This window comes from Ambystoma mexicanum, chromosome 12 (assembly GCF_040938575.1).
Source record: "Ambystoma mexicanum isolate Mex_15411 chromosome 12, UKY_AmexF1_1, whole genome shotgun sequence".
NCBI classification, from domain to species: Eukaryota; Metazoa; Chordata; class Amphibia; order Caudata; family Ambystomatidae; genus Ambystoma; species Ambystoma mexicanum.
Window position 1 is genome coordinate 384,988,995 of NC_090936.1, and position 20,100 is coordinate 385,009,094.

The window sequence follows — 20,100 nt, forward strand, 5'->3', positions numbered from 1 at the left end:
GTACTTCCGCGAGTGCGCACGCGCTGTGCTCGTGCGCTCTCGATTTATAGGAAGTAGTCGATCCGCTTGTTTTGGTAAGCGGGTGAATGGGTAGGCGGGACAAAGCGAGGGCCAATCCAGCTGAAAGGGGAAAAAAACAGACGTTGTGATCACCGTCACCGTCACAAAATCCTCACAAAATCCTTCAAAAAGGCTGGAAACGCCACTACCATGTCGATCTCCTGAGTTCTCATGAACAAAGGAATACAGGAGCCAAGTATCCTGCAACCACGAGGCTGAACCGAGGAATCGCTGGTGACCCGGTGAAGGACTGCTCCTCTGCACTGCTGTCGCCTTGTGAAACCCTTTCTACCTCTGATCGAACCAGAAGGCCTGTACTGGTACTTCGACCCTTGGAATAGCGGGGACAGCTATTCTCGGCATATTCACCATCTCCTACACGTAAGCTTTCGGAAGTGTCTCTGGGCCATCCAGCAGACTGACCAGCCTACCCAGGAGTCTTGCTCTGTAACCGCCGCCAGGTTGTGTTGTATTTCTAGTCCTTGTCACTCTCACACGATTCGTACACTTGGCATTCCCAGGTCTGAAGTCAGTAGTGTACATTTGGCTGAGATACACACGGCCGCTCCGTTGCCCTGCTGTGGTAACAAACTGTGCAGGTTCACTTCGTTTGGGACATCTTTAACTCAACTCTGCTGCTGCAGAATCTACACGACGACGAGACGTCCCCTGCTCCCCTGAACCTGCCAGCACTGAAACTGACGCGGAGATGCCTGGGTCTGCTTGCATCGGGGACCGGTGAGTAGCATAGCTAGGAACTGGTCGCCCTACTGCAGGAGCTCATAGCTTTTCCCCGCTGTGTCAAACAGCACGCCTTTCCGTACTCGCGCTCTGCTTCTGCCCACAGTGGAGGCTGCGCTTGAGTCGCGGAACTCTGTTCTTCTTCATTTGTGCACCGAACTGAACTACCTGATTCCCTCAAAGAGACTCCCCTTTTTGCCCGTGTGCAGGTACTTTTGAGCACCAGGCTCCACTCTTCGTAGGGCTTGGACTTCCTTTTAGTTAGGTGCTTCTGAAGGCGGACTGGGTCTAATCATTATTTCCCCTTCTGGGTGGACTACACATTTCGTGCATCTAACGCTTTAGACTCGTTTGTATTTGTATATATATTGTATTGGTTTGGTAGGTGTTGGTTTACTAGCGTTTTATGTGATTTCTCGCTACGGTCATTGTTGCAAAGGCCTTGGAATAAATGTGTATATATTTTTAATATAACACCTGTTTGGAGTAATTTGTAAGTGTCCTTGCTTTGTGTGCTCATTACGGGCTTTCAGTCACCCTCACCCCTCTTGAGACCTAGTCTTGACCGCCGCTATCGCTACCCTGATTGGTCTGGCTTGTCCAGAGGTTACCCTGTTCCAAGTAATTAGGTTGGCCTTCTGAACTTCTGCACCGCCAGGACAGAGTTCTGAAATCCGTCTTAACAGTGATAACAGACAGTATGCTGTTCCTCACCTGTTTCATGAGGATCCCTGTGGGCTGCCACATGGACCCGTTGTTGCCTGCTGGAAAATAACTGTGAAGCCGTTAACCATAAAGATATTACGGAGTACACAAATGCTAAAACATTCTTATTTGAAAAGAAAATAGTGTCCCCTTGAATTCCAGGAAAGAAATTAACACCACTTTAAGTTAGAGTTAGCTTTTGTAGCAAACTTGGCAACCACAACCAATCCCTTTCTTGCATGTTTCTTAACCACAGGCGAGAAGCATTGTTCTTCGCTGCTCATTTGCTGTCATTCCCTGTAGTGCAGCATATGTGTAACCTATATCTTAACTGACACATCACATTCCTTTGGTTTTCAAAACTACTAGTGTACCAGATCAGCATCTATTTTCTTATCCACCCAACTCCGTTGTTCTTCATTCATGAGCTCAGCGTGCACCATGAGTACATTCCAGACATAGCCCCTGGTCCAGGGAATACTGCTTCTCCCGCTAGCTCTCCCTTTGACGCTGCATCCCAGAGATTACAGTGGAGTCCCACGATAAATTGGGTCAGTTGTACACATAGTTCTTCCATCTGTTTCTTCTTATGCCTTCCTTCCTATCAGGCTTTGCTCCTTCCTACCACTGCTGAATGTTCTGTTGTACTCTTTCTTTGCCTCTCTGACAGGCAGTAGTGCTTCAAAACCATGAACTGTGGCAGTGGGCACTACACAAATGCAAGATAACATAACATGTACAGGGCAAAACACTTTTGTAGTTCCTCTATGTTATCTAATAACGGATATGTGACCACCAATGGGAGTAAGTGAATTCTACCCCTAGATATGCATACTTACTCCATGAACTCTAACTTGTCAATGGCTCTCATTACAGTTTTGCCGGAATCCCAGGATAACGGCAAAACTGTCTTACTGTTTCCGGCACCCAATATCCCAATATTACCGGGATATTACGGGCAGCAGAGATGCTGGTAAATTCCCATTCCATAGGACTCCATCAATGGGATTACTGAAGTTGCAGGCACCGGTAGTACCGGTGCCGGTGATTCCAGTATTTATTTGCCAGTAGGGGCCTGAACTCCTGGAAGGTCAGGCATGCCGGTAGATCACTGGCCTCAGCAGCATACCTTTGTTTCCCTGGTCTGGAAAAAATGCTGGTGCCAGAATTACCAGCATTCTTTCCAAAATTTTTTCCAGACAGGGAAACTTATAATGAGCCTTAATGTCTCAAGTCATTCGAAATGCAACATAGGTTTTGAATGCAGCGTAGGTACTGAATGCAGGATAGGTACTGAATGCAGGATAGGTACTGAATGCAGCGTAGGGACTGAATGCTGCATATGCACTGAATGCTGCATATGCACTGAATGCTGCATAGGCACAGAATGCAGTGGAGGGACTGAATGCAGTGGAGGGACTGAATGCAGCGTAGGTACTGAATACAGCGTAGGTACTGAATGCAGCGTAGGTACTGAATGCAGCATAGGTACTGAATGCAGGATAGGTACTGAATACAGCGTAGGGACTGAATGTTGCATAGGCACTGAATACTGCATAGGCAGAGAATACAGTGGAGGGACTGAATGCAGCGTAGGCACTGACTGCAGGATAGGCACGGAATGCAGCGTAGGCACTGAATGCAGCGTAGGCACTGAATGCAGCGTAGGCACTGAATGCAGCGGAGGGACTGAATGCAGCGGAGGGACTGAATGCAGCGGAGGCACTGACTGCAGCATAGGCACTGAATGCAGCATAGGTACTGAATGCAGGATAGGTACTGAATACAGCGTAGGGACTGAATGCTGCATAGGCACTGAATACTGCATAGGCAGAGAAAACAGTGGAGGGACTGAATGCAGTGGAGGGACTGGAGGGACTGAATGCAGCGTAGGCACTGAATCCAGCATAGGCACTGAATCCAGCATAGGCCGTGAATGCAGCGGAGGGACTGAATGCAGCAGAGGCACTGACTGCAGCATAGGTACTGAATGCAGGATAGGCACTGAATGCAGTGTAGGCACTGAATGCAGTGTAGGCACTGAATGCAGCGTAGGTACTGAATGCAGGATAGGTACTGAATACAGCGTAGGGACTGAATGCTGCATAGGCACTGAATACTGCATAGGCAGAGAAAACAGTGGAGGGACTGAATGCAGTGGAGGGACTGGAGGGACTGAATGCAGCGTAGGCACTGAATCCAGCATAGGCACTGAATCCAGCATAGGCCGTGAATGCAGCGGAGGGACTGAATGCAGCAGAGGCACTGACTGCAGCATAGGTACTGAATGCAGGATAGGCACTGAATGCAGCGGAGGCACGGAATGCAGCATAGGCACTGACTGCAGCGTAGGCCCTGAATGCAGCATAGGCACTGAATGCAGCATAGGCACTGAATGCAGCGGAGGCAGTGAATGCAGCGGAGGCAGTGAATGCAGCATAGGCACGGACTGCAGCATAGACACTGACTGCAGCATAGGCACTGAATGCAGCATAGGCACGGAATGCAGCGGAGGCACGGAATGCAGCGGAGGCACGGAATGCAGCGGAGGCACGGAATGCAGCGGAGGCACGGAATGCAGCATAGGCACGGACTGCAGCATGGGCACTGACTGCAGCATGGACACTGAATGCAGCATAGACACTGAATGCAGCTTAGGCACTGAATGCAGCGGAGGGACTGAATGCAAAAGTACAAGTATTCCAGTCCTGTTTCAAGGTAAAACTGGCAAGGCTACCTCCAAACCGGCAAGAAAATCCGGCACCCGTGAATGGGCATTTACCGGGGCATTCCGGGCCCGCCGGACCCGGTAATTGCCCTTTCATGGGTGCCAGTGCCGGTAGATCCCCATTCCCATTTGAGCCCTCATAATGGTGCCAGTGCTACAGGCATGTTTTGCTCGCGGGTGCCTTTCATTCCGATAGGCCAGGCCTGGCGGAATGAAAGGCATCTGCGAGCACAACTCGGAGTTTGCCGGTCCGGATGCAACGGTACCAGCAAGCTCACCGGTACCGTTGCATCCGGACTGCCAACCTCGTAATGAGGCCCATTGTCTCGATATGCATGCCAATGTTATGGATTCTGTTCATAATTCAAACTTGTAAACATGTACTTTATGCTTGCATTCTGCATTTTCCTTATACCTTCATCCACCACCAACTAAGAACAACTCAAGTTCTCCCGTCTTTTAGAGGACAGATCCTGGGAAGTTCGTAACAAAAGAATTAATTCATGTAGATACTCCGAGCTATTCAATATTTTGACTTTTACAGGTACAAAAGGTGTTATCTTTTGTTCAACCTGGCCTTCTTTTATAGCAATAATCAAGCCCCTGCAGAGTTCCTAGGGCCTGTAACGGTTCAGGCTGGATATAGGCCTGAGCGAAGCAAAGTCCTTAACGCCAGGTCCCAGCACTGTTACCGTCTCATTAAACCCTGCAATGTGGGGGGTGGGAAGATTTTTGCTATTAGCACGCACGGTTTATAAACCGGGGTGCTAATTGCAGTGTATTTGTTTGAACCAATGGGTCATGTGCTTGCTGAAGCCATTTGATTCAAACACTCACCCAAGATGGATGTCATGAAAATGGAAGGTGGGGCTCCACATGAAGCACCTCTTCCATTTCTATGGCAGCGCTGGAGCTGTTGAGAAGCGGAATAGCAACCAGGGACATGTAAGGATATTTGGCGTGTTACAGCACAGAGTACAGCACTACTGCACAGGTAGCAAACAGCACAGAGTACAGCACTACTGCACAGGTAGCAAACAGCACAGAGTACCGCACTACTGCACAGGTAGCAATTTTTTTTTGCAGCACCACCACAAGGGTGCGGTGCATTGCTATATGTGTTACCAGATTAACAAGGAAAGACAGGCTATTCAGTCAAAAACGATTTTAACATATAAGATGCAGATCTATTTTTACAGTTAAAAGCACACGTGCACATTCAAAAATGCACACTATTTTTCACCTGAAATGCCTATGGTGCGAGAGACACATTTGAAAATAATAACTAACATTACTTATAACTAACCTGACTAATGAAACATAATCCACTAATAAAAATGTGTCTCCACTGCAGAATTAGGCCTATTCTGAAAGTGAACTTTTAAACGCACATCCATTTTTTTTTTCTCTCTGCTGCCCTGTCCACATAATTACAGGAAGCAAAAGAGCTCGAAAGAACAGGAAATCAGTTGGTTACAAAGTATTACTATAAAAATGAGCCATTGTGTAGAGAAGGAGGAGATGGCATGATTGATTCTGATTGGAGCAGCGTCATAGCAAGTATCATGCTAGAGGGAGTGATCAGAGTTTTGCTGGGGGGAGTTTGAGGAGAGAGAAGGGCAGTCAAGATTTGGCAGAGCTGGGAGAAGGACCTATTTTTCCTGGTTGGAGCATTCCTATCTGCAAAAGCTGAGAATTCCAGGCAATGACCCCGGTTTGAGAAGGAAAGGCGATCCTTTTTACTGGGGTTAATCTTCAAGGGAGCCACATTCAGAAAGAGAACAGCTAAAGAAAACTTGACTGAACAGATAAGGTAATTACATAAGTGTGAGAGCTGAGTGTACGAGACGAGAATGTTCAGTCAGAGTAGGAAAAGAGATTCCGGTGCCTTAATCACATGTTAATGTTGCAAATTATGTTCTGTTCTCTGCCAGTTTTTTTTTTCAGTGTATTTCAGACAATGCTGTTAATGTGCTGTTTTAGTTATTTCTGTAAAGAGTGAGATCGTGTTTAAATGCAACTTTTATAATACAGAAAAATATTTGAAAGCAGACGGGTGGTGAGTCTTCTATTTACCAATACAGTGCTGATGAGGGGAGATTTTTAAACAATGCAATTGTCATTTTAAGACAGATGTGTGCATGATCATATTCAGTATGGAGAGTTGAGAGTGATTGTTTGTAGCATAGCTCGTTGGAGGTACATGAGCCAATGGGAAGAGGGACTCTCTGAACATAGTTCCCTACCGTATATAAGGTAGTGGAAATTACCACAAAATGACCACATATAGCTCTCTGTCGTAAATAAGTCAGTGAGATCGCCCATGGTGGCACACTAACACTGAAAATGTGGTATTCCTAAAATGTAGGTCTGAGGTCTCTCTAGTGATTACACGAAAAATCTAAGCAAAGATAAGGGATTCTGGACATTGGGGCCACAAATAAAACAAGGGAATTATGCTCACCAAAATACCACCAACCACGCATACCAACCACGCATACCAAATATGCATGTCTGGGTGCTGAAATAATGCATGTCCACTGTATTATTGTTGTACAGGGCCCAATCTGAATACGAGGAGTGATTATTGCTAAGTTATTTTTCGGCGGTAATAAAATACCGTCAGGCCCCAAATCTCCACAAAATACCCTACAGACACCAACAGGTAAGTGTGCTGGGAGGGGGGAGGGGATGGGAGGTGGCAAAAGGACCTAGGGGCAGGGCGGAAAGGTGGGAAAATTGTGGTGTGTGTGAGCAGCGCACATCTTTCTCCGAATCCGGGCTTGGATTGAGTGATTCAGCACGGGTTTGCAACAAGCTGATTGGCTGAGGTGGCCACTCCAGGTGCTAATTCTGCTATAGTGTCCCTCCCCCAAGTCTGTGACTGGCAACCCCAAGTTGACCATTGCATATTCTCTATCACCACCGGATGTATCCAGAGCTTACGTTGGATTTGCATGGCCGCGACTCTGTAGGATATGCCCTGCGGATTGGCTGCCATTGTTCATTGCAGAGAGTTGTGTTGCTAATAACTGGGTAGCTTATCCTGGGGTAGCATTGCGAGAACAGTCAACTAGCTCCTACCTTCTGGAATCGTCCCGCTCTGACTGCTCCAACTACTGCGCTTTGCAAGCGATTCATGGGCGCTTTGTGCAGGATATAGTTTTTAACAGGAAATGCCACCTTGGAGTATAGGGAGCCTTCAGCAATTAAAGGGGCCACCCACACTCAGCATCTCTCCGCCTCTGCTCCATGCTCTCGGCTCCAACTGCGCGTTGCCACATTGACATTGTATATTGCACCAAATTATCTTCCTTATGTGCTATACTGAGTGTTGTCACATAATTATCACATAGCCCACAAAAGCTGCCTTGAGAAAGCACTTAAAGCAAAATATGTGTTGGCATATGTTGGGGGCCAAAAACCGAAATGTTGATAAGCACTTATAAATGCTCTCTTGTAAAATTTAAGGTGATTATTAGAAGGACATGTTCAACAATTGAAACTTGACAAAAGTCACCGGGTGACAATTGAAAACGATTTCAGTTACGGACATAAAACCAAGACACAAATCGTACAGATAATCAACAATTAGATGAACCTATGCAGGTAACGTGAAAGATAACCCATGCTATGCAGTACTATGGCATGAGAAAGGTATTAGGAATAACTAGTTGTTATCAACACCAATGCTATGCATTATGATGGTATGGGAAAGGGATTATCGATGACTAGTTGCTATAAACACCAATGCTATGCATTATGTTGGTATGGAAAAGGGATTATCGATGACTAGTTGCTATAAACACCAATGCTATGCATTATGATGGTATGGGAAAGGGATTATCGATGACTAGCACACCAATGCTTAGTAATATGATGTTAGAATGACAGGCTATGGCAGGACGTGTTGTGTGATTTGTGCTGAAGAAATCACACTTCTGAGAAAGAGATGATATAAAACAGGTTTTGGTGGGGGGGGGGGCACCAATGCTCTGCAATGGTGTGATGTGAGCACAGAAGGCAATGTTGCATACTCGTGTTTGAGTTTTCTTGCAGGTATCAGCGCAGGCTCTTTTTTTCTCAGAAAGGTACAGACATCTCTTCTTTGGACAGTCAGAGGGCCTGGTGTCTTTCTCTGAGAAGAGTCTAGCTGCAATAGACCTCTAACACAGACTCCTAAAAGGTGAGGGTGGGGTCCCATACCCCTGCATCGTCAGTCTTTCCAGTAAACACATGTAATATTTGTATACAATGAGGTATTTAACTTGTTTAGTGCACAGGGTCCTGCAAGCACTGGAGCAATATAGCATTGTCTATACTGGACTAACAACCATAAAGGGTTCAAGGTTGCGGCACTCAATGCCTCCCCGGGGAGGTGAGGGTGCGGTGAAGCTATGGGTGAAACAATTCAAGATTGTGCACAGAATGTGCTGAAGGTCTGGTTATTTCAGATTGGGTTGTTAAAATAATAAGTTGTTATTTGGATAGCACTTCCAGCAAAGCACTGTAGACGGACCATTTCTATATACACCTATTATTACCCAACCAAAGTTGGTATTCAGTTAACAACCTCGGAAGCATGAACTTCGGAGTTGGCCCTGCCAGGAGTCTAACCTGTGACCCGCGGATAAAACACAGATCCCGGCAATGAGCACTTAGCCCGCTGATCTACCTTACCGGTTTTCTAGGACAACCCGATCTTGAATAGACGTTCCCTCCCCACTCTCTGTACACGATGTTAAATTATTCCATATACACAAATATAAGCACACATATTCATGTAAGAATCAGTATGCAGGCAAAATAACCAAGTTTGGCGACCCTACTTTGCTCTCTTCATGCTCCCCAAGCCAGCTGCAGGGCACCACACGTCATCAAAAGACACACTTCAAAGAGGAAGCTACACTGTACTAAGCTTCTTCATAAGTGTTAAATGCAGGGTGGAAATTCACCATCATCAACCGCCAGCACTTTCGCCCCAAAAGTTGGGCTTTATCACGGCAACTATATGATGTGTGCTTCTCAGTATTATACGGCCCAAAATGGTCTACTAGCAGTGAAATAGTTAATGGTTCTAAATGTGTGGTATGACCCAGTCGGTTAAATGGTGTATAGCCTGCTAAATACCTACGCTGAATGTTTTCTAAATACCTATGCAGAAAGTTTCCTAAATACTGATGCATAATATTTGCTATGTGTGTATTCAGACAGTTTGCTAAATACTGATGCAGAATGTTTGCTAAATACCTATGCATAATATTTGCTATATACCTATGCAAACTGTTTGCTAAATACCAATGCAGAATGTTTGCTAAATACCTATGCAGAATGTTTGTTATATACCTATGCAGATTGTTTGCTAAATACCTATGCAGACTGTTTGCTAAATAACGATGCAGAATATTTGCTATGTACCCATGCAGACTGTTTGCTAAATACTGATACAGAATGTTTGCTAAATACCTATGCATAATATTTGCTAAATATCTATGCAGACTGTTTGCTAAATACCTATGCATATTTGCTAAATACCTATGCAGACTGTTTGCTAAATACCTATGTAGAATGTTTGTTATATACCTATGCAGATTGTTTGCTAAATACCTATGCAGACTGTTTGCTAAATAACGATGCAGAATATTTGCTATATACCTATGCAGACTGTTTGCTAAATACTGATACAGAATGTTTGCTAAATACCTATGCATAATATTTGCTAAATATCTATGCAGACTGTTTGCTAAATACCTATGCATAATATTTGCTAAATACCTATGCAGACTGTTTGCTAAATACCTATGCATAATATTTGCTATATATCTATGCAAACTGTTTGCTAAATACCAATGCAGAATGTTTGCTAAATGCCTATGCTTAACATAATATACAGTCCTTTCCGATGGTCTCATAGTTGTCAACTTGCATTAGACTGGGCCTATTTTGGACCAATGCATATCATTGTTTGAACTCCATTAGAAGAAACTCTTACATCAAAAACCAGTTTTAAGTCTTCCAGAAACAGAAATCAAGTGTTCTTCTTTGCCCATTCCTAATAAATATTTACAAGAGGCATATACAATTTGAATTCCACTTTCTTTAAGTTTTTCGTAGAATTTCATCTTTTCGATTCAGTTTGTAAGGCCTTGAAAAACAACGCTTCATGCTATCAAAAGAAGGCCAGGAACTCCCAGCTGTCGTGGCAAACCCAGCTCGCCAGCGTGCCCAGGTCAGTCGTCTTTAGCTTTCTTGGGTTGCCCATCCCTGATGCCCCAACTTTGCATGACCTACAAAACCCTCTTCATTTTTTCTAGGGTCCAGTCCAGGGGCTCCATTAGCAGTATTGGAACCATGCCAAGTGTTACAAACTCACATAACCTTTGACGTCAAGCTATAGAAAGGACCCCTATGGTAAAAGTAGGTTTCATCGTGTTTCCTAAATACAAACACCGCTGCTCTCTGGCTTATGTGACTGTAACACCTTTTCACACTATGCTACCAGCAATCCTGTGCTTATGCATCCATGTGCCTGTGATTCCATACTTACAAAGATGAACACCCTAGGGTCGAAGTTGCGCCCTACAAGTTTCAAATTAATTAATTAATTCATTCATTCACGTGCAACAAGAGGCACAATGCAAAACAGAAAGACCATATGTGCATGATACATTACAATTCCGGCTCTTTCGTCTAGCGCTAGTGTCTGTGAGTAAGACTACGGTCATGGGCTCATGACTGAGAGTCCTCCATACCACACCTTATTGTCAATGCTCAGCAGTATCAAAAGTCACAGGTTACATTTTCAATCCGCTTCCAACCACACATGGTCACGTGACATAATGAGTGGCAGTGGATCTATATGCCGGTTGCAAAAACAGACTGGCTCCCCAATTTAGTGCAGACGTGCCATGAAGTACATTGTGTGCTGTGCAATTGGGCCTGTTAGCACTCTGTATGTCTGAGAGTGTCATGTGGTGCGCTGTCGCAATCTGGCACTACCAGTTTGCTGGGATGCTAGAAGCCCACCCCACATCAGGTTTCCGGGAGTTACTGCACCCCTCAGTAGGAGGAAGTGGCAAAGGAAAAATGGGTCACCCCATCCAGCCATTTTCCTCCACAGATATCATAGACTATTGCCAACCTCTGGGGTGTACCAGTTTAGCTACATGCTCCGGCCATTGTGGAATTTGCCAGCGCAAGTTATGCATTAAAACAATGTGCTAGATTGCCATTGGCCAGAGCGCTGGAGCATGCAAATAACAACGCTTTGTACCCTATCATAGGCTTTCAAAGCAGTGCAAATGCGTTTCAGACCCAGTTGCACTGCAAACATGGTTTTGTTTGCAGCAGAACCCCCGAATGGTGCTTACCCAATTTTTGTGCCAGACACATTGTGGTTCATGGAGCCTCTGTCTTTGCTTGACCACACTGAAGTTCCAACTTCCACCTGGTGTGTGAAGTCACAACATACCTTTGATGGAGTATTGCCACGCAACACAACCATACCTCCACGCGATTCCAACTAGTGTAAGCACAGACAGCAAACATGATGTTAAGAGCCAGTCTACACACGCCAACAGAACACAATCACTGATGTGTGACCACAGCTCCTACTTCATGACGGGTGCATTTTACATCCATGCTGTGCACCGCTCCAATGCAGCTCCGCCGTTATGACATCAAGAAGACATTTTAAGTTCTCCATATCCACAACTACAGGACATTTCCTTTTCTTGAGGACTTGACACCCAGACTTTAATAAATCAATGATTGACTAGCATCGAATAGTCTCCAGTCATTATTCCACACACAGGTTCTGCCATTTCTGTAGAGTCACATGACCACAGCAGTTAAAGGTACAGTATCTTAGCAACTAATATGTCACTTGTTTACAGGGCGTTCTTATTCTGCCATCAGTGCATCTTTACTCTCCACCTCCTTCGCATGGCTGGAGAATAGCACATTATGGATCCTAGAAATACTATTAAATAAATACATAAACACTGGTGTGAGAAGGACTTATTAGTGAGATATTGCACCTTTAAATCTGGGTTTATTTGCAAAAGTGAAAGCACAACCTGGTTTTACATTTTTGTTACAAATGGCAGCAGTAACAGCAAGTAACACCACCCTGGACTCCATGCAGATCAGAGAAAAAAAATCACCACACAAATTAAGGAGATGCACAGACAAGCAAAGCAACCACTTACCTGCTCATACTTCTGTCAAGGGGATAAGACAATTGGCGCGTGTTAGGAAAGGGCGTATGATAAACCAATGACATTGCGTGAAGCGCTATGACATGAATGAGGCGAGAGCCGACTTCAAAGAAGTGGTTGGTTCAAGGATTAGAAACGGACTAATATGCAATGTTGACAACTTTCAGGAAAGTCAAAACATCAGCCCCCATTGACATTTCATGTAATAAAGCAATGCCATAAAGCATCATGGGCACGGTCATGAACACAGAGAGGAGTCGGGAAATCAGTGGAAACATGGCATTCAGGGAGTTGCAAGCACTGTCTAACGATAATCTGGAAGCGATACTTACTGTACCGCGGACACGCAACACGCTAGATGACCATTTGTCTTATCTGCTCCTTATACATCAAGGATTCATGATGCTTACTTCTCATTAAATCACACAACCTCAACAAAAACACCAGTGAACAAAAAATGTAAAAAATGGGAGTGAAGGCCCGGAGGGGATGAGTGTCTCCTCCCTACCCTGAGACGCGCCATCGCCTCTGGAGGTCCACCACAGATCTTCGTTGGCCAGTGGACAGTGAAGACACCTGGGACATTACCCCAAGAATTAGTATTTAGGCACATAGTATGCTTGTGGGACCTACCGAAAAGAAATGCCTGTGGTTGAGGACCTCATTGTTGGGGACCGGGGAATCCACATGGTGCTGCACAGAAGAATGCTTTGCCACATGTAATGCAATCATCAGACGCCAAATGAACAGCTCATTCGCTGCTAAGTACAGAGGCCATACACTAAGCGTGAAGCCTGAGATGCTTCATTTGACCCTTGAGTAGATGCAGCAATCATAGTGCTCTGTGCAGCGACTCACACTCTAGGTCTGCTGCAGGCCCGTACTGGCCTATAAAGTAATGGGGCGATGCGTGAAACGCCGGACCAACATGCTGGTGTGGGCCAGTGTTTGGCTCCGAAGTGGGCTAGTTTGATGAGTTAGTCACTGTGCAGTTGGTAGTTTTGACCAAAGTTACTGCACATAAATGCTTTAAATGCACTATTTGCAACGCATTTGACCAATCCCCCCTGTGCTAGTGCTCAAGGTTTGTCTTGAAAAGTAACAAATTGCCTTTTGCGCCTCATTCTTACTGGTGCCTGTGTCCATTATATGCTTCAGTCTGACCCTGGTTTGCAGTGCCCGAGACAGAGAGAGAGAAAACCACACTTCCCATGTGTTCGGAACCGCCGCATGCTGTATGGAAGCTCGTCTGCATATTTGCATGAGCCCATGAAGAGACCAACCAGCTCCATGACCTCTATCCATAACCTCTAAGCACAGAGAGAATTCATTGCGGAGTTGACTAACCTGTAAACAGAGATCGTGGCCCCAAAACTGCCCTGAATGGAGCAATTCAGATGACCACCGAAATCTCTGCCAAATCATAAAAGATCTGTGGAACTCCTCTTCCCTATGCCAATGGCTTCCTGTGGCCAGGTGGGGACATAGATCAACCTAAATGAAACCTATGCCTATCCCCACGTTCAAAAGTGAATGCTTAGGAAGGCGGCCTTCTGTTTGGGTACCTTTCCCGAGAGGGGCAATGATAGGCTGGATTCAGTGGTACAACGACAATTGGGCAGATCAGGCTTTAGCCCCGCCCAATGCCCCTGGCATTTTGGGTTATGTTGACTTGACCTGGCTGACCTGCAGAGCCGCAGCGGGACAGAACAGGACACAGACAATACACAGTGTCTGTGGCTGCACAGTTAACAACGGGCCGGCCTTTACTAATGTAAATGTTTCATTGTTAGTACCTGCATCCGAAAGCATACATTTTTAGGAAATTGAAAGGGGGATTGTATACTTGCATGTCAGAGGAGTGATTAGCAGGGTAGCAGGGAACAGGAGATGGCTCATTCTCACAGCAGTCCTTAAGTGTGCGGTTTCTGGCGGGAAGGAAGGACTTGACTGTAGGTTGAAGTTGAACTAGAATAGTCTCATTAGCGTGTATGAAGAAGTCAGATGCCCGGAAAACCAATAAGAGCGGGCACAGCCTACTGTAGCTAAGAATTAGCAAGAGCAGTGTCAATTAGCACTAGTCAGTGTATAAGGAGCACTGTGGCGACCCAACCAACAAAATTGGGTGAAATCCGATCCACTCAGAAAGACTGAGGCAAACTGCAATCAATCCCAAGTGCTCACACAATTAGTGCAACTACTGTACAATAATAGGTATCTTTAAAAATAATGTTTCGACATTAAAAAAATGATCGACAACCTTAAGATACGAAAGTCATTGGGCGTCATTACGAGTTTGCCAGTCTGGATACAACGGTACCGGTAAGCTTACCGGTACCGTTGTATCCAGACCAGCAAACTCTGAGTTGTACTCGCGGGTGTCTTTCATTCCGCCAGGTCTGACCTGGCGGAATGAAAGACACCAGCGAGCACAGCTTGCCTGTAGCACCGGCACAGCAATGAACCGTGCCGGTGCTACAGGCATCCCCATTCCCATTTGAGCTCTATGGGGCTCAAATGGGAATGGGGATCATCCGATTCCGGCACCCGCGAAAGGGCAATTACCGTACCCCAGTAATTACCCATTTCGTGGGTGCCGGAATTTCTTGCAAGTTTGGAGGTAGCCTTGCCTGTAAAACCGACAAGGCTGCCTCCAACCTTGTAATGAGGCCCATTATCTTGGTTATGCAAATCACAAAAATAATAATCTGAGGAACACAGAGAACATGGCCAATGCATTTCGGATAAAACCCTATCCTCCTTCGGGGTGCCTGAGTCTCCCTACTGACTAACATCCACCCCTGTCCTTAGTACTTGCTCCCTCCTAAAACTGTCGGGAGAACAAAAACTGGCAAGCACAACAGCACAGAGAGATAAAGCTGTAAAGAGGTAGATGGCAAAACCAAAGCCGGTACTTGTGGGTCTGGAAGAGTGGCCGTGACTTTCTCATCTTAAGGCTGTCGATTCTTTTTTTTTATGTTGCATCATTATCTTGAAAAAATACCTATAATTGTACAGTAGTTGTACTAATTCTGGGAGCACGTGGCATTGCTGCTAGTTTGCCTCAATCTTTCTGTGTGGAAGCAGATAGACCTCCCACAAAGTCTCTGAAGTTAGTGCCTCTGCCAACATTTTAAGGGATAGCCCCCACTCCTCCTGAAATTTGAGCCTAGGTGCACCCCTGGCTGGATTGCAGCTGAGAAAGTTCTTCCATCCTTCCCTAGCGTGTGGGAGGGGCTTGTGCAATCTCTCTTTCCCTTTGAGGCAGAGGGGTACAGCTTCACTAGGTGCGGATTCACTTCATGTGACAAAGGGCTGAGACAACGAAGAGAAAGTATCCATAATCTAACATTTTAACTAGGTAATTGTGTTTTGACAACTGGGTCTTCTTCTTCCCGTGGGGGGAAGAAACGTTTGAAAAAGCTGTCGGCATTGATTTGTGAATGTAAACTCTAGCCTCATTCCGCTGGAATGTCTGGCAGAAATAACATGGCCAGAACCTGAGCACGCATCGACGGCATGCCTGGGATGCCATCCTCTAATCATTGCAAAATCACAGCCACTGCATCTGCTGAACACCATTCATAAAAGGGGCCCGCTGTTTGGCGCGTGCTGCTCGGCGTGCAGCACGTTTACTACGTGGAGGCCTTTCTCCCGAACATTCCATGAGCCAGAGACCAGGCCCAGCACGTGGCCACCAGACATTTCCAAACACAGAAATCAGCCCCATGCGCCTGTCAAGCCCCCGAGGCCTCATCACGTGGCCTGGCATATGCTTAGGCGATGGTAGACCACAGGGATCAGAGCTCATAAAGTTCATGATGTTGTGTTAGGTTAATGGTGCTTGTACTGTGCACTGTTGATACCTGCGTGGTTTCTTGGCGCTCTGGCGGATCTGTAAAGCATGAGGGGAGCGGGTGGGATAAGTTAGTAGGGCCGAAGAGCGAGCGAGTTGTGATGTGCTGTTGGCAGCTTCAGTTCGGTTTACACTGTTTGCTGTGCGTAGGTGATGTTGAAAGGCAAAATGTCAGATGCAAGAAGCACATTATATTTTTAAAATGAATGTGTAATCCTAACATTCCTCTGATCACTACCAAAGTAAACAAACGAATGAATAGCACGTATTCTAATGAATAGAGTAAAGGACCATTATAGACCTCTTACAATCAACACATTCCACGAATTTCAGCCAAGAATTTCAAATGGTATCTCCTTAATGAATCCTGCCACCAGTGGCACATATGTGCTTAGCGTGTAGCATGGGAGATTCATATGTGGTGCCTCCATCATATTAGGATTTGGGAGAGCTTGAGTCTCAAGGGAATGGAGGATAGCACAGGGGCAAAGCGCTGGTCTTGAAAGCAAGATCATGCAGAGCAACAGATGTTCGAATCCCGGATACGCTCAGGTACGGGTATGAGGCGCGTTATAAAAAACCAATTAAATTAAACTCATGAGCCATCTGGAAGTGGGGATTTCTATTGTAGGCTTCTTCAGAGTGCTAGTGCTGCAGCCGGAGTTCTAACATGGATGCAAAGGCAGGAAGGCTGCTCACATTATGGTCTCAGTGTCGAGCGGTGGATCGCACCGGTCTCAAAGGTGGACCGAGAACAGAGTTGGCAACAAGCCTAGACTGAATTTCCAAAGTCTGATTCCAGGTGCAGGTTCTGGGGTGCAGAGCTACATAGCCGCAGATCTGGGGCTCACAGAGATCTTTCTGTGAAACATACAGATTAGTTTGGGTGGTAGTTTTTTTCAGATGTCAGAGCTATGTATTTTGCTTGGGCTAGAAAAGCCGTGGAAATACCATGGGGCGGATCATTTTGCTGCCATGCACATTAGGGAAAGATATTTCAAAACCGACCTGCCAAAATTGGTGAGTCACACCATGTAATAATATTCAAGGAACACTTGGGTTTCCCAAATTACATCAGAACTTCCCTGTATAATTTGGGATGCAATCTAGTAGCTGGGCTAAGAATAAATAACATTAACAAATATATTTCTGGCATGCCTCCCCTCCCCAATCTTATTGTTTTCTCTCGGTTCCGGTACAGATTTTGCACTACACATTAAATAAATGTTTTTTTCAAGTGGATGCTTCAAATAATATTGTTTATTTTGAGCGCAAGGCCCACCAGAGCTAGGTAATCAATTTATATTTCTATCACAAAGTCCTGTTCACAATAGAAATAGCTGATTCTCTATTTCTAGCAAGAACGCACCTTGTGCAAAAAGTAGACTACATATTATGTTAGGATGGGTCTTCACTACAAGTAGTAGATCTTCTATTCGTAGCATGCGTGGGGGTAGCAGAATTTGTTATTGTAATTGGTTATTTATAACGCCCTTAATACCCAGAGTTTTCTAAGCGCGGCCCCAGGAATCAAACCTGTGTTGCTATGTGTCCTCTTGCTTCCAAGGCGCGTACGTTGCCCCTGAGGTATCCTCCCGAGACTCTAACTCGTGCAAATGCACGAGAACTAAAACGAGAGAAGCAATCCAACCTTCACTTTCTGAGATCTTTCCAAAAAGAAGGCCTAAAAAGTGCAGGAGCTGGTGTGCGCAGCCCTCTCCAACTGGACTAATATACTTCAGGGTGTTCAACAGTGTCTAGGTAATAAGAAGGTCAAGGAAGATCTGAATATACACCACAACACTACTCAAACAGGGCTTTTTGTGCACCAAAAAGCCACGTGGAGTAGGGTCAGGACATTCTTTATAGGAAATAAATATCTTGTCCTGCATTTTGCTAAAGGTCATATGGGTGCGCGACCAATGTGGACAATTTTATGTGTGATGGTTGCATCTAGGTTACTGAGAAGTGTTCATAGTCTGTGCAGGAGGGTCCAGGAGACTCGAGCACTAACACCCAACTAGCACATAAAGGTCAATGATTCTGAACCATGAGGACAGAGGGTGAAAACGGAGAATAAAGAGCAAAGGGTTAGAAAGAGGCCTTTCTACACCCATAATCGCTGATAGAGCTGCCACAGATCGTAGAATGGAAGAGGCCAGCAGCAATGGCCCTATTTCCCCAGACAGTAAGTAAATGTCTTGCATGTATCTACTCACAGACTCAGACCTGTAAGTGAAGAATTCAGTCCAACCTCTCGAAGAACCATGTGGGAAAATACAAAATGAGAGATCGGATCTCAGAATCCCGAGAGCTGAATGGGGGCTGTTCATGGGCAGCTAGACAAGAACGCATAAGACGCAGAATGATCCAAACAGCTGATACACAAAAAAGAAATGCTAACACACCCAAATCCCCCAGGTAGGAAACGATCCAAATGGTTTCCAGATGATGCAAATGGACACCACACCAGAGGATATTGACCTAAGCAAAATATTAATTAAATAATAGGCGCTTCAGGACAGCGGAAGAATCCCTTTTCTTCCTAAAGCTTAGACTTCATGGGCTGAGCAAAAAGGCACACATTCTATGGCCACCCGGTTGCAAAATTAAAAATTACTTAATGCAGGGTCTCTATTGAAAAAAACAGGTGTCTCCCATGTGATGTGGCCATTGGAAAGATCACAAGATGTTCTACCATGCACTAAACAAATCCGCACCCTCAAACTATCGCCTTGTGGGTGAAATCCTCCTCAGCCCCAAAACGAAGATTAAAGCTAGAGATTTATTAGAACGCCTTCTGTAAGAAGAGGAAATCAACTCCACTCTTTTAGGAAATGCTTCTGGAAAAGCACCTTGTGGATCTCTTACAAGAGACATGCACAACAAAGACCGCTGGTGGCCTGATGTAAGATGCGCCACCTAAGACTGAGGGACGTAAGGTAGTAGGGACTGTTTCTGGCAAAGGATAGGCCCTCTACTTAGATTTGGAGGTTCCAATCCCGAGCTGTAGGAAGACTTCTCTTCCGGATTGCTGGAATATAAGGACTGGGGCATTACCAGTCAGAACGACATGACACCCTTACATTTATATTTTTTTTAGATATTGGATGAAAAACTCCAACAGCAACAGATGGCATAAAGGAATCGTAGACAGCTCAAATACTGCTTCCGGGTGTCTCCTTTAATAATCAGTAACAGAGTTAACTCGCATTATTTTATTGTGTTTGTATTGGAGAAAAGAGGGAAACACAGAGGTGTATTTTACCATTTGTCTAATTCTTCCATCAAAGAAGAAGAATCAAGTGTCAGTGGCAAAGTACGCTGCCTCATCAATTCCCTGATGCCCAATGGAAGGGGAGATTGGCAGGTTAAGTGCAGAAGTAAGGGAGTGACCCCTTAAGAAAATGCAATTCAAAGTATTAAAGAAATGTTACTGGAAAACAGCAACCCTCAAAAGGGTGCACACCTCAGACCATCAGAACGTTATAGGAGATGCCAAGCACACAGGGAGCTAACCCATATCCTAAGGAGTTAAACAAACTTTGAACATTTAAAACTGGATGGGGAAAGCAATTGCATGAACAACCTCGGGGAAATGGGTCAAATAAGGGGGGGAAATACTTAATGACCTTTAAGATTGTAAACATCTCTCAAAACAAGTCAAAATGTATAATACCAGCAATCATGACAGAGAAACCCTGCATCCCACAGAAACAGAGGCACAACTCTGCACACGCCTAAGATAGCAATTAGAAACAGCCCAATGGTTGATTATAAAAAAAAACATT

General features: G+C 45.2%; 1 protein-coding gene across 1 annotated transcript in view; it reads right to left on the reverse strand.

The window, feature by feature from the left end:
• Positions 1–2,735: 2,735 nt before the first annotated feature.
• The window catches only part of LOC138514489 (platelet binding protein GspB-like), a 1,350,980-nt gene continuing 1,333,615 nt past the window's right edge, over positions 2,736–20,100 (reverse strand). The window contains exon 15 of the mRNA XM_069629971.1: positions 2,736–4,131. Within this exon, the coding sequence (XP_069486072.1) occupies positions 2,736–4,131 (1,396 nt within the window). The remainder of the gene's footprint in view (positions 4,132–20,100) is intronic.